We start from the raw sequence: 13,583 nt of genomic DNA on the forward strand, positions 1-13,583 counted from the left end.
AGGCCAGGGTTTAAGTGGACAGGCTTTAAGTGGTTAATTGTTTGAATCATGTCCTCATTCAGGGCTCTGACATGAGGACGCACGCCGGGGGGGGAAGAAAAACTGAGCCTTGATCCATAATATGGATGGTATTCATCCCTCATATCTCTCTCTCTCTCTCTCTCTCTCTCTCTCTCAGGGGACTTTTCATCATCGATAACAAGGGCATCCTGAGGCAGATCACCATGAACGACCTCCCTGTCGGCCGGTCCGTTGACGAGACGCTGCGTTTGGTGCAGGCCTTCCAGTACACAGACAAACACGGAGAAGGTACCTTAAATAACCATAAATGATTGGGGAAAATACAAATTTCAACTCCATTTGGGTGACGGCAGGTCCGGATCCCATGAAGGTTCTTTTTGGGGCGGTGCCATGTCATTATTGGGCCCGGGCGGTATTTAAATACCTGCGGTCGGGAACAGGCGGTCAAGATAAAACCAGCAGGCCCCTAAAAATCCTGCATCCTCCCGCGATTAACCACTTAAGCAAGATATGAATATGTCTGAGGAGAACGTAATCTCCCCTACTGTGCTGTGGACATCGCACGTGGAGTCACTGTCATTCTCACCCTGTGCGCGGCTCGTCGCGTTGTGTTGTCCGTGGTCACAATATAATATAATATATAGGCCTACCTATTATATATGCTTCTCTATCTGTGAGCAACTCCTCACAAATCAACAACCCCCCCCCCCCTCTCTCTCTGGTGCGAGCCTGCTCAATCTCATTGGGTAAATGTAAGGTTTTTGGGTCTCAATGGGAACGTACTGTATAAACTGCAGTGCCGTGTGCCGTTGGGACTAATGGCATTTAATTGTTTTTGTTGAGGGAGGGAGGACGGATATTAACTGCGGGAGGTCAGACATTAAATCATTGCGTGGGCGTTTCGGGAATGGTCAGAAATCCAGGGGGAGTGGGATTAAGAAAACACTCCCTCCCGCGCAGGCCTCTACCTCACACTAACCTAGCGGTTGGAATCCCAATAATGGCATGTTGGAGTTATTGAGCGGACCCCCTTAGTCTAGTCTTGCGCGAGGGAGCGTTACACACCCATTCCTACATGCATCGCATTCAGCCTACACAGCGCGCGCACACATTGTGGGAGCAGTGTCCCAAGAAGTCATCCCAGGTCATTGGCTGACTAAGGGCCGATTCATACTCTTATTTTAGAGCCCAATAAAAGTCGGTTCGGCTCTGTAGAGCCTACAATGTGACGTCATTTGGCTCTGTAGAGCCTACAATGTGACGTCATTTGGCTCTGTAGAGCCTACAATGTGACGTCATTTGGCGACGAGCCGAAATCATTTCGGCACTACAGCGCCGAAACAGAGGTAAAATAGGAGTATGAATCGGCCCTATAATGGTATTAATGGTAATAACTTTGGATTCGACAAAACTAGTTTGAAATTCTCCATATCCAACTGCACCGTCGGTTTTCAGAGGGGAGTTCTGTTTATGGCCGGCTGCTGGCGGTACATTTCAAATGTTGCATTGTGCATACATTACCCTTATTTATACATGTTATGCCATTTTACAATGGCACACTGTAAAATAATGGTTGGTTTCAGATCCATTAAAAACAGTTTTTACAGTGGATGCTTTCGTTGTTACTGATGAGAATTGTTGTTGTTTTTTTTGTTTTTGTTTTTTCAGTTTGTCCAGCAAACTGGAAACCAGGAAGTGACACAGTGAGTTTTACTAAGCTATTTAGGCCTGACCTTGAAATTTAGAAAGATTCTTCTAAATTCTCCAGTTTTCTGAAATAAATATTTTCATGATTTTTCAAAAATAGCAGACCTACAAGCTCGTAGCGCGCCACTCTGTCTCTGTGGCTCGCTATGAGCTTGTAGATCTGCTATTTGCTATTTCAATAGCTAAATTATAACAATGTTTAAAAACACCAAGGCGTTCCTGACCAAAATGGGCTAAGGAATCTATTGTAAAGTTTCTGTTGAATCATTGATTGGAATGCATTTTTATTTAATCTGTATTTGTTTCGCATATTAATACAACGTTATTTATTCCACAGATCATTCCAGACCCTTCAGGCAAACTGAAGTATTTTGACAAACTGAACAAGGAGCTCTGAAGAACTGACCCATCCTCCTTTTGTTTGACGAATCTGTGACAGCCTGCACTTAAACACAACAACAACAACCAACACCACGTTCAAATAAAGACAGTTTTCGTAAGCTGTTGTCCGTCTCCTTCTGCGTAGGTATCTGCACCAACTCAAGCTGCCTTTGTGTGGCTAATAATACACTGTGACTGACATTGCAACGGTCTAATTGATAAACGTTTCTATTTTTGCTTGAGATTGGAGGCATTGTCTCTTGACTGAGTCACTTTCTCTGGATGTAATGTGTGCTGTATTGAGCCTTATTTTCACATCCTGGGTTGGTTGAAAGAGAATATTATGGTCTGTTAACCCATTCTAGACGAGGACCCCTTTTGGTGTTTTAACTAAGCATTATTTAGCTATTGAAAATAGCAGATCTACAAGCTCATAGCGTGCCAGGGGCTTGTAGGTCTGCTATTTTTGAAAGATCATTGAAAAGCATTGGCAGAATGAATGGCAACAAACCGCTCCGGCCCCATTGAAAAGCACTGGCAGAATCTGTGAACGTATACCCTAACCCTCGCTTCCTCATTTTGGAAACGTTATAACTAAGCAAAAACATTCCAGGAATGTTGAGAGAATTTCTACAAAAAGTCTTGGGGAGAGAATCTTAAAAGATCTTCTCTAAATTGATTAATAATAATTGCTCGTCACAGCCTTGTGAGCTTGTAGATCTTGCATTTTCGTGTGAAATCAGTGGTTAAGCAATGGTTTCCTTCCTGCCGTGCTGAGGTTGTGGATTCTTCTGCAGTGATCTGGAGACCGTTAACCTTTCCTCCAAATGTCAGAAAGTTAACTCTTGTCTGCGTGATGTGGTATTATTGATATTGACGTGTTTCTTCATGTTTGTTTTCTTGCCTTTAGTGTTACGTAGCATCGCAATCTTACTTTTTTTCAACAACATTATCCATATTGATTGATTGAAAACTTTATTTCAGACACAATGGGTCCATATACAAACAGGGAAACACATGACAGTAAATACAAAACAACAACACAGAGATAGCCTATATATATCGGGCTATTTTCGCTCCAGGCAGTCCTTGTCAATTAAAGACATATAAACATTGCCTCCAGTGTTTCCAGAAACATGAGGAGAAGACTGTACCACTCTGTGTGATCCCTGTTAAGGCCATAATTAATACATTCTTTGATTCCCTCAGTCTACACATGAATCTCCTTAGACCGGCTATGGGGCAGCGGTGGCCGAACGGTTTGCGGAGCGGTCTTCATATCGGAAGGTCGCTAGTTCTGGGTAAACTGGGTAACTTTCTTTTTGACATGGAAATGTTTGAGAACCACTGACACAGAAACATTAGGTTTTTCAGAAAACGGTTTAGAAGTCATTTTGTAGAATGGTTCCCAGGCCTAAAAACGGGTTAAAACATAGCAGATCTGCTTTCTCTCTCTGTCTCTCTCCCTGCCTGCATGGGATGGGGGTCTGGGGCCAAATTCATATCAATGTGGAGGTCCTTGAAATGACAGTATGTAATGTACTCCAGCAGTGACTGCGGTGGCCAATTGTAACACCTCTTGGCCCCACCCAAGTACTCAAATGCTAATCGGGTTTCTTTTGTTTTCACCTATAGCCAGGTAGGTACTATAAAATATGCCTACAGTAACAGTACTGTGCTCGGCTTACTTGTTTTCATTCACAATGAAACCACCACCAGCTAAGGTCTTCGTCCAGAGAAAGCTATACAGTTCGCCAACTTTACCAATCTGTAAATAAAAGTACCAGCTAAAACAACTTATTTTTTTCCCACCATGAGGTCAGAGGGTGTGTAATAAATTGATAGAAGTAGGCTATTTGGGCTAATTATTTCACTCGTTTTAAAAGTAGCTTTTTTAACCTAAATTACATTTCTGGTCGTCGGTTCACACTGTGTAAAAGAGTCCCTGGAAGTGAAACTTCAAACAGATTGCATCTTTTAAAAGCTCTCATAATTAAGCTGACCTGCTGGGAGCCTATATGGCTGCAGTGGTGAATGATTAACATTGACTCAGCATTCAAGTCATGTCTCAGAACGAAACCCGTGTTAAAGATAAGAATCCTTGAGAACGGACTAACGGAGGGAAAAAAACACCCAAGTAGGCCAAGTGCATGCATGTGCGTAATTCACACGAGCGTGTGTGTGCGTGCGTGTGTGTGGGCAGTGCACTGGGTGCGTGGGCATGCGTGCGTGGCCTTTGAGACACCGCGTCAGTCGCGTGACCCGCTATGCATTTCCGGGGAGCGACTTTATTTATTTTTTGCCTCGTAGGTGCGCAGTGCGCACACACACACGCCGCCGTGACGCACGGAGCCACGCACGCACGCACACCGTGGAGAGAGAGAGAGAAGTGCTTGGCTAAAGACAAAGGGAACGTCGTTGTCCATATGAGCCGGTATTAATCTGCTGTTTTCCTCTTTCTGCCCGAAGCCTTGGGGTGTTTAATGTGTTAAAACTTCCTAGGACGCGAATGAAGAAACACATCTTGCTGACATTCTGCTTCAAAGGACTGGTGGGGAAAGGAAAAAAGAGCAAAAGGAAAAAGAAAGAGCAGTAAATAAATATAACGAAGATTATAATGAGCAAGGAAAACATGGCCAACGTCGAGTTACGGAAAGCGGAGCCCAGGGATGTGTCGGATATGTTGCGACTAATTAAAGTAAGTTAACGTCTTAATGTGTGGAGATATATGGCCTAGTCTATACAACCTAGTGTAGTTGTCACTGGTCTACAGGGCTGGTCGTGTCGGCAAGCGACGTCTGTCACATTATACTAGGTTGGAATAGGCTGTGCTGTCATACTGCATGTGTTTTGACAACCAGATGTCAAAAATATTTCGATATTTCTTACTGATATACATGATGTCTGTGGCATCTGTTTAAATTAAAATATTGGATTATTGTTATATGTATAGGCCTGTTGTGAATTATTTACTGTCCGTTTGTGCATGTTCTGCAATCTGGTTTTTTAAATATTTCTTATACTGTATACAGTAGATATGCCTATTGGATTATTGTTTATTATAGGCCTGTTTATTGTGAATTTAATATTATTCAGATATTTAACTTTCAGTTTTATTTTTGTGTATTTCTTTTCATCTGTTTATTAACCCTTTATAGGACCTCGCTAGGTTCGAGGAGATGGAGGAACAGGTCATACTCACAGAGAAAGGTATACTTTATTTTGGCATATCGGTCACGTTTGAGGCTATTTAAGGGCAAGGCAGGGCTTCTCAAAGTGGGGACCCCCCTGTGGTCCTTGCTTGGGTGGTGGGGAGGGGGGGGGGTAGGCCTAGTTAATCATTTTAACCACTTTATCCGTTTATTAGTTGGCTATTCAAAAATGGCAGATGCTGAAAATGTTGAATCTTTTTTTTTAAAACATATAAATCTCTTTTGGCAAAACCTTCTGAAATGGTTCTCCTCTGCAGCCAAATAACATAATTATCACTGATGGGGTCCTTGACAGTTTATTTGGTTTCATTTTAAATGCTCTCACACGTTAATTTGTTGTTAAACATCTGCATTACTTAAAGGGGAATAAATAATTAATAACATGGTGGTGAATCACAGCTTGATGATGTCATCAAGATGTGATTCACCATGTTGATGATTTTATTCATACCTCCAGTTCTAGGAAACAGAATGGGGGGGGGTGGACCTTTTTTTATTTATTATTTCCACACGACAGCTCTCTAAGGTATATTAATGAGTAATGACATATAGTAAAATGGTGAAAATGAGTGGAATGCCCTTTTTAATTTACAAGAAGTCTACACAATTAGAGACTGTACAATAGTTATTTTGATCAACGATAATCCTGTTATCTCTCCTAATGGTATACCAACATCAATACAGCATGGAATTGTGACTCAGGAACCCCTTTTGGTGTTAGCATTACGTTATGCTTTAGCTATTGAAAAATAGCAGATCTACAAGCTCATAGCGTGCCACCGAGTGGCACGCTATGAGCTTGTAGGTCTGCTGTTTTTGAAGAATCGAAGAACGACTGACATTTTTCAGAATCTCATCTCAGGTCAGAATGGGTTAATCAGACCAGTGTGTTGTCCAGTGGAAACCTCATATGAATCTGATCTCAGGTCAGAATGGGATAAATATGGACCTTGAAATGAAAAAGGGTTGAAAAACACTGGTTGAAGTGGTTGTTTTTGCTCTGCTGTAGATCTACTTGAAGACGGCTTTGGGGAACATCCGTTCTACCACTGCCTTGTTGCTGAAGTGCCTAAAGAAGAGGCCAGCTCTGAGGGTAACACACACACACACACACACACACACACACACACACACACACACACTTTCTCTCCCACTCTCAATTTACAATTCAATTCTTCCACTGTCTCTCTCTCTCATGCACACGTAGGCCACACACACACACACACACACACATTCTCTCCCCCACACATATGCACATTAGCGCTCTCTCTCTCACTTTCTCTATATCTCACACACACACACGCGCACACACACACCACATTCTTTCTCCCACACAGACCTGCACATTACTCTTTCTCTCTTTCACTCTCTCGCACACACACTGACACACACACACACACACACACACACACACACACACACACACACACACATGGGACAAGTAGTGACACTGTTTTGTATTATATACTTTGACACTTGCTTTGTTTTCCTCATCATGCCAATAAAAGCTCCTTTGAATTGAATTGGATTGGATCTCACAGTTATCCCTGTTCTGTTGTGTTCTGTTGTGTTCTGTGTAGGATACACTGTGATTGGCTTTGCTATGTACTACTTTACGTACGACCCGTGGATTGGGAAGCTGCTGTACCTGGAGGATTTCTACGTGATGGAGGAATTCAGGGGTAACCGTCTGTCCCACATTGAGTCTACTGTACACACTGTCTATATAGATATAGAGCACCGAAGTCCTGACGTAACTCGCTCATCCCTTCGATTCCCCTGGTTCGCGGAAGTAATTTCTCTATGGAGAATAACAAGCGTTGTGGTCCAAAACTAAACAAGCTGTCTCGGCGTTATTGTCAGGGAGGTGTCTCTGTATCGTTTGCAACAGTCAGTCACTCATATATGATACAGTCTGTTTCTAGCGAAAATGTAACTAACTCAGCAGCAGTAACATTATAGCGTTTTCTCTCAGTCAGTTGATTCTTCATATCCATATGAAGAATGTGAAGCGGCCGGGATGACATGTTTATTATTCAAACACAGTTCTTATATGAGGCGATCTAAAATCCCCCTATGGGGATTATAATGCAAATAAAAAATACATGAACCTGGGGACTGACGCCCTCTACCGATATTGACGTCAGACTTCGGTGCTCAACAGAATTCAGGGGTAACCGTCCCACATTGAGTCTACACACTGTCCATATAGCGGTCACAAATACCAGTTCTTCAGTGTCTTAAGTGTTCACCACATTACATGTCTTTGAACAGTTTGTCCTGCACATATATTTTATTTTCATTTTATAATGGATGTGCCAGATCTTTTGCTTTGAAGTGTACAAACTGGTAGATCAACATCATCACTTCTGAGGATAATTATAGATCAGATGTCATCCTCTGCTCTTCTCTCTCTGTTCCTTCTCGTGCAGGTCATGGCATCGGTTCACGTTTCCTGAAGATACTGAGTGAGGTATACAATCGTTTTATAGTTCCTCCTTTGGTAGTGAACGGGGGGGAGATTGCTGTCATACTGTACTGATTATCTACTTACAGTCCTAATCAGTTAACGTGATGCACGCGACCGTGCAGACTATCTGACACCGACACGGGAAGCCATGAGGATCGCTGCCCTCCTCCTCCACTCCCTCCTCTATTCAACATCAGGGCCTTGAGCCCTGGCCTGCGGTGTTGTCATAGAACCGCTATAGCCTGTCACACTGCAGTATGTCTATGTAGGATGGTGCAACCTCGTAGCCCTCCTAGCTATGGCCTGGGTATCGCCTGGGGGTCCACCTATATGCTTTCTATGGCACAGGCACAAGGAGTGTGTGTGTGTGTGTGTGTGTGTGTGTGTGTGTGTACGGGTGTGCGTGTGTGCGTCAATTTAACAAAGGTGCAAACGATCAGAAATCAGCAGAGTGATCGATCAACGTTTGTGCTACTCTATGCATGAATTGAAGTGGACTCGATCGGTCCCAGACTTTTTCTATTCTCCCTGGAAATAAAAACGTCTGGGTTTTTCCGAGGAGTGGCTCCCTCCTACTATAGCGGTTTTGGATGTTCTCAAGACGATTTAATAGCCGTCATCATCAGCCCTTATCAAGACCAATCAATGGAGCCGGTATGTCCTACATATTGACGTTGTTGTCGGCCATTGTCCGACGTCACGTTTGTTGTCCGACTCCTACCCCTATTACTGACCCTATAACGTCCCAGAAACCTAACCGCCTCGTACCTGAAGACCTTGACCCAGTAACCTATAACCTCTAACCCTAACCTCAGTCTTAAGCACAGCCACGTAAGTAAGTAAACATAAAAGCAACGTTGTTGTTGTTGTATAAGCGCGGTTTCACGTCGTTTTCGGCTTCGGCGGCAGTCATTTCACATCCGCGTTTCCTAGTCGCCTACTCGCGGTATAGGCAGTAGGAAATGTCCATATTGCTCCATCGCATGGTCTGATAATTTGATTGATTGAAAACTTTATTTCAGACACAATGGGTCCATATACAAACAACAGGGAAAAACATGACAGTAAATACAACACAGAGATAGCCTATATATCAGGCTATTTTCACTCCAGGCAGTCCTTGTCAATTAAAAACATAAACATTGCCTCCAGTGTTTCCAGAAACATGAGGAGAAGACTGTATCACTCTGTGTGATCCCTGTTAAGGCCATAATTAATACATTCTTTGATTCCCTCAGTGAAAATTCCTCAGTACAGCATGAAAGGTCGGTACATTAGTGGTCACAAACATTTCACTTGCACTGGTCCATCTTGGGAGTCTCAGGAATTTTCGAAAAGCATCATTATATAATATGCCACCTGAAGTTTTTTCATTTTCGCTTTGCTATATCGGCAGTAGGTTTTAAAAAGTCCTATTTTGACATTGTCTTCATATGAAACTTTCGTGCCAGCATGTTGGCTTGACCATAAAGCTTACAGCACTGGTGCTGCACATCATCATCATCACATAAGAACATTTAGCAGTGATTATCGGTTGACATGTCCAGAATATGGATGCTATAGCGTTCGTGTGGCTTAACCCATTCTGAACGGGAACCCCTTTTGGTGTTTTAAGTTATACTTTAGCTATTGAAAAGCTCAAAGTGTGGCACAGAGTGCCGCGATACGAGCTTGTAGATCTGCTATTTTTGAAAAATCGTGGAAAATGTGGTGCAAATCTTTGAATATATATTCTTTCAGAGCGAACGTTTTAACTTAAATCTTTGCCTCTGCCATGAAATATTGAGCACCACTGATATAGAAACATGAGATATTTCAGAAAACGGCCAGGATTTAGACTCTTTAAAAAATATATATATTCCGATGTCAGGCCTAAATGGGTTAACCCATTTTGGACGGGAACCTATTTTGGTGTTAGCATCATGTCGTGCTTTAGCTATTGAAAAATAGCAGATCTACAAGCTCATAGCGCGCCACCGAGTGGCGCGCTACGAGCTTGTAGGTCTGCTATTTTTTTTATTTTTATCGAAGAACGACTTTTAGAATCTGATCTCAGGTCAGAATGGGTGAATAATGAAACCGTCAGGATGTAATATACATTTTTTAGAATCTGATCTCGGGTCAGAATGGGTTAATCAGACCAGTGTGTGTGTGTATCCAGTGGATAAACCTCGTATGAATCTGATCTCAGGTCAGAATGGGTTTTAACCCATTCTGACCGGGCACCCATTTTGGTGTTAGTATCATGTTATGCTTTACCTATTGAAAAATAGCAGATCTACAAGCTCGTAGCGCGCCACCGAGTGGCGCGCTACGAGCTTGTAGGTCTGCTATTTTTGAAAAATCGAAAGAACGACTGACATTTTTTTAATCTGATCTCAGGTCAGAATGGGTTAATCAGACCAGTGTGTGTGTCCAGTGGAAACCTCATATGAATCTGATCTCAGGTCAGAATGTGTTTTAATGCTGCTCCCCCTCCCCTCCCATGCAGACCGCGGTGAAGGCCCGCTGCAGTGGCATGCACTTCCTGGTGGCCGAGAACAACCAGCAGTCCATAGAGTTCTACAAGCGGCGGGGCGCGTCGGACCTGTCCGTGGAGGAGGGCTGGCGTCTGTTTGAGTTCGACAAGGACGTCCTGGCCAAGATGACGGCTAAGTAGAGCCTGGAGCGGGACTGATGGGTGCCGGTGGTGGTGAAAGTCCCCCCTTCTTTTTGTTCTGTTGTTGTTGTACACTATTTTGTATAGTTTCAATAAAGATACTTGAATGAATTCTGCTGGTCGGTCGGTTGAATGGAAATTGAAATGCAATGCAGCAAAAGGACCTACAGTTATACGCTACGCAGCTTTTAAAAGGTATTTCTATAACTTACAATAGAACATTCATGGCTCTGACCTTTGGTCCTTAACCCATTTTGTGCAGGAACCCCTTTTGGTGTTTGCATTATGTTATGCTTTAGCTATTGACAAATAGCAGATCTACAAGCTCATAGCGCGCCACCGAGAGTGGCGCGCTACGAGCTTGTAGGTCTGCTATTTTTGAAGAATCGTGAAAAGTGACATGAAAGTGTTTGAGAACACATAGCTTTTTCAAGAAAACAGACAGGATTTAGAAGACATTAATAGAATCGTTCCCAGGTCAAAATGCGTTAAATTTAACCTCTGGAAAGGAGAAGATGCCCCCTGACATGTTCATGTATTATTTTGCTGGTAATTGCAGTTTTTCTTCTTTCTTTTTCTTTTTTTTATCCCAGTTCATGTTTTGCTTCGTGTACACCCTGTGCAGAATGCTTGTGAAGGCCAAATGCAGACGTGTTTTGACTGGCTTTGACAAAAAGGAGAAGTTGAGAGAAGACACAGTTTCAAATGTGTGCAATGGACTTGACACAAAGTGTACATGTTCAGGGTGGGTTTTTTTTTTACTTTTAACACGTGTTTGTTTACTGAATTAAACAGGAAGCCTATGGTTAAGTGCAAAGGTGTTGTTTGATAAGCTTGTTTGAGTGATGGGGCAAATTCCCATAATTAAATGAGTTTCTTTATATCATTGGCTATTTTAACCCCACGAGATAAGGTCCAGACATAACAGAGCTTCCCAAGGGGTCAGATTCAATTCCAGGTGAGGAAATGGAAGAGATTTAAAGTGGCACTGTGTACCTTTTTTTTTAAAACAAATAAAATGTTTATTATAATAGAATACATGGTCAATTCTTGAATAATGCCAGCATGAAGCTTTGATTCCACTGCTGAACTGCTACTAACTACTATCACTCTCAACCTTGGTGTGCCTATTTTGCGCATGACATACTTAGTTATTACTTATTAGTGAAAATAGTCAATCTAAAGCATTGTGAGCTTGTAGATTGGCTAACTCTGAATGTGAAATTTGATGTATGATTGCGAACGCAGTGAGCACTAACTATGAGACCTAGCAGATCCTGTCTGTCTGTCTGTGTGTGTCTGTGTTGTCACGCTAACTGCAATAAGGGTGCTTCGACACTATAACTCTGTGAATTAACCATGGAAGGCAATAAAATGTTAATTACTCCAAAGGTCTGCTGAGGGAATTAAATTAAAAAGCCTCCGCCCACCATCAAAACTTTGCAACCTTAAGATTGATTAGTCAGACAGACAGACAACCTGTCAATGATTTGTGGTGAGGAAGATGACCTTGTCATGAAATTAACCCATTCTGACCTGATGTTCCACATTTTAGTAGGAGCTAAATTAATTTAATCCCTTGTTCGAGCTGAATCTGGGTTGCACGTGGTTTGTTGAACTCCCTCTGGTGTTGTGAGTGTGAACTTTGTTGACATAAGGAAGTATTTAGACAGGTCAGGTATGGGTATCTTGGTGGTGTAGCGAATATTGTGGACCAGACCCATTGCAAGATGCCTTACTCGTCAACAAGTCGTCAACCCTAAGCCATTCCTGAACAGTTTGTTTTGGGAAGTCTGGAGCCTTGTTTTAAGGGCCTTTGAGGCAGTGACAAATTAGCCATTGGGCCAGTGGGGCCGTAGCCCAGGGGGCCTTGGCTCTCAGGGGCCCTTCAGGGAAATTGGACCCTGAAAAGGGCTCCTGGGGCCCTTCGTTGGCCATTGATTTAGTTAAATTTAGGTCAAAAAGATGATAAAAACACGGAAAAACACAAAAATGCCGCACGCGCGCCCTATGGGGGCCCTGCAAAAATGCCCGGCCCAGGGGCCCTCGTGGGGGTTAATCCGTCCCTGCTTTGAGGTGCTGTGGACCGGTACCAAGAGGTGCATGCATATAGTCGAAGAAACCTTTACAGGGGCAGCTCTCCTGTTAGGGTCTTCAAGGTGTTTTTCTTGACCAGTGAGGAGATCCTGTACAGGAATCTTGTTAGCATTGTATACAATGTATAGCCAGGTAGATATCGGTAAGTAGGCCTACTTAATGTATTCACATTCATCCCTGAGAGGAAATCTATAAGAATAGTCAACGTAGATCAAACACTTTAAAGAGCCAGTCAGTGGCTTGATTTCAACATCCAAAAACAAAATAAATGCACATCCTCTGCCAAACTGCATAGCCTATAAATCCCTTAATTCCTTGTCCTTGATTCCAGTGGCTTGATTTCAACATCCAAGAACAAAAGTAATGCATAATGCACATAAACCCTTAAGTCCTTTTCCTTGATTTCAACATCCTCATCCTAATCAGCCTGATCAAGCCAACTATAGAGCAGTCTATTAGTCCTATACTCTCATTGCACCAGGGAGTATAGGGAGACCAGATCCAAACTGCTCATTTGAGGGACAGAAGTATTGCTTATACACAACAAGCGATACTGCAGTACCGCGTTAGCAACTTACTATACTTGAGTTGCTATTAAATGCCTTGATGTCATATTCGACCATAGGCCTATTGGCTATATCATTTATAAACTCCTCTGGTGTCTCACATTTTGTTTTAAAATCATGCTTTATTTTTTATTTTTTATGCTATTTTAACAGGCTTAAAAACATCTTGCAGGAAGAGACAATGAGAGAACAAAAGGCCAACTATTGGGGGACTAACTATTAGGGCATTTGAACACTGATGCAATTGCCTGTCATCAGTCACAATGTGGGACAGACAGGGTCTCAATGTGAACACTGATGCCTGTCAGTCACAATGTGGGACAGACAGGGTCTCAATGTGAACACTGATGCCTGTCAGTCACAATGTGGGACAGACAGGGTCTCAATGTGAACACTGATGCCTGTCATCAGTCACAATGTGGGACAGACAGGGTCTCAATCTGTGGGACACCTGAACAGTCTTGGAAATG

At 42.7% G+C, this 13,583-nt stretch overlaps 2 protein-coding genes across 3 annotated transcripts in view; both read left to right on the top strand.

Moving 5' to 3' along the window:
• The window catches only part of prdx4 (peroxiredoxin 4), a 204,767-nt gene that overhangs the window by 4,860 nt on the left and 186,324 nt on the right, over window positions 1-13,583 (top strand). The window contains exons 5-7 of one of the 2 annotated variants that reach the window (XR_013965177.1): window positions 179-309; window positions 1,690-1,724; window positions 2,066-2,190. Coding sequence is in view for 1 of the 2 variants with exons in the window: in XM_080780563.1 (XP_080636689.1) it covers window positions 179-309; window positions 1,690-1,724; window positions 2,066-2,125 (226 nt within the window). In the remaining variant the exon portion in view is untranslated. Of the gene's footprint in view, window positions 1-178; window positions 310-1,689; window positions 1,725-2,065; window positions 2,242-13,583 lie in introns of those variants that run through there. The other variant, XM_080780563.1, reaches the window with a different exon arrangement.
• LOC308327156 (diamine acetyltransferase 1-like) lies at window positions 4,432-10,741 on the top strand. The gene is made up of 6 exons (XM_080780367.1): window positions 4,432-4,807; window positions 5,268-5,319; window positions 6,331-6,414; window positions 6,902-7,003; window positions 7,754-7,794; window positions 10,283-10,741. Exons 1-6 carry the CDS (start codon window positions 4,727-4,729, stop codon window positions 10,448-10,450), a joined length of 528 nt encoding a protein of 175 aa, XP_080636493.1. The 5' UTR covers window positions 4,432-4,726; the 3' UTR covers window positions 10,451-10,741.

This window comes from Protomyctophum bolini (assembly GCF_963924005.1).
Source record: "Protomyctophum bolini genome assembly, chromosome: 13".
Lineage (NCBI taxonomy): Eukaryota > Metazoa > Chordata > Actinopteri > Myctophiformes > Myctophidae > Protomyctophum > Protomyctophum bolini.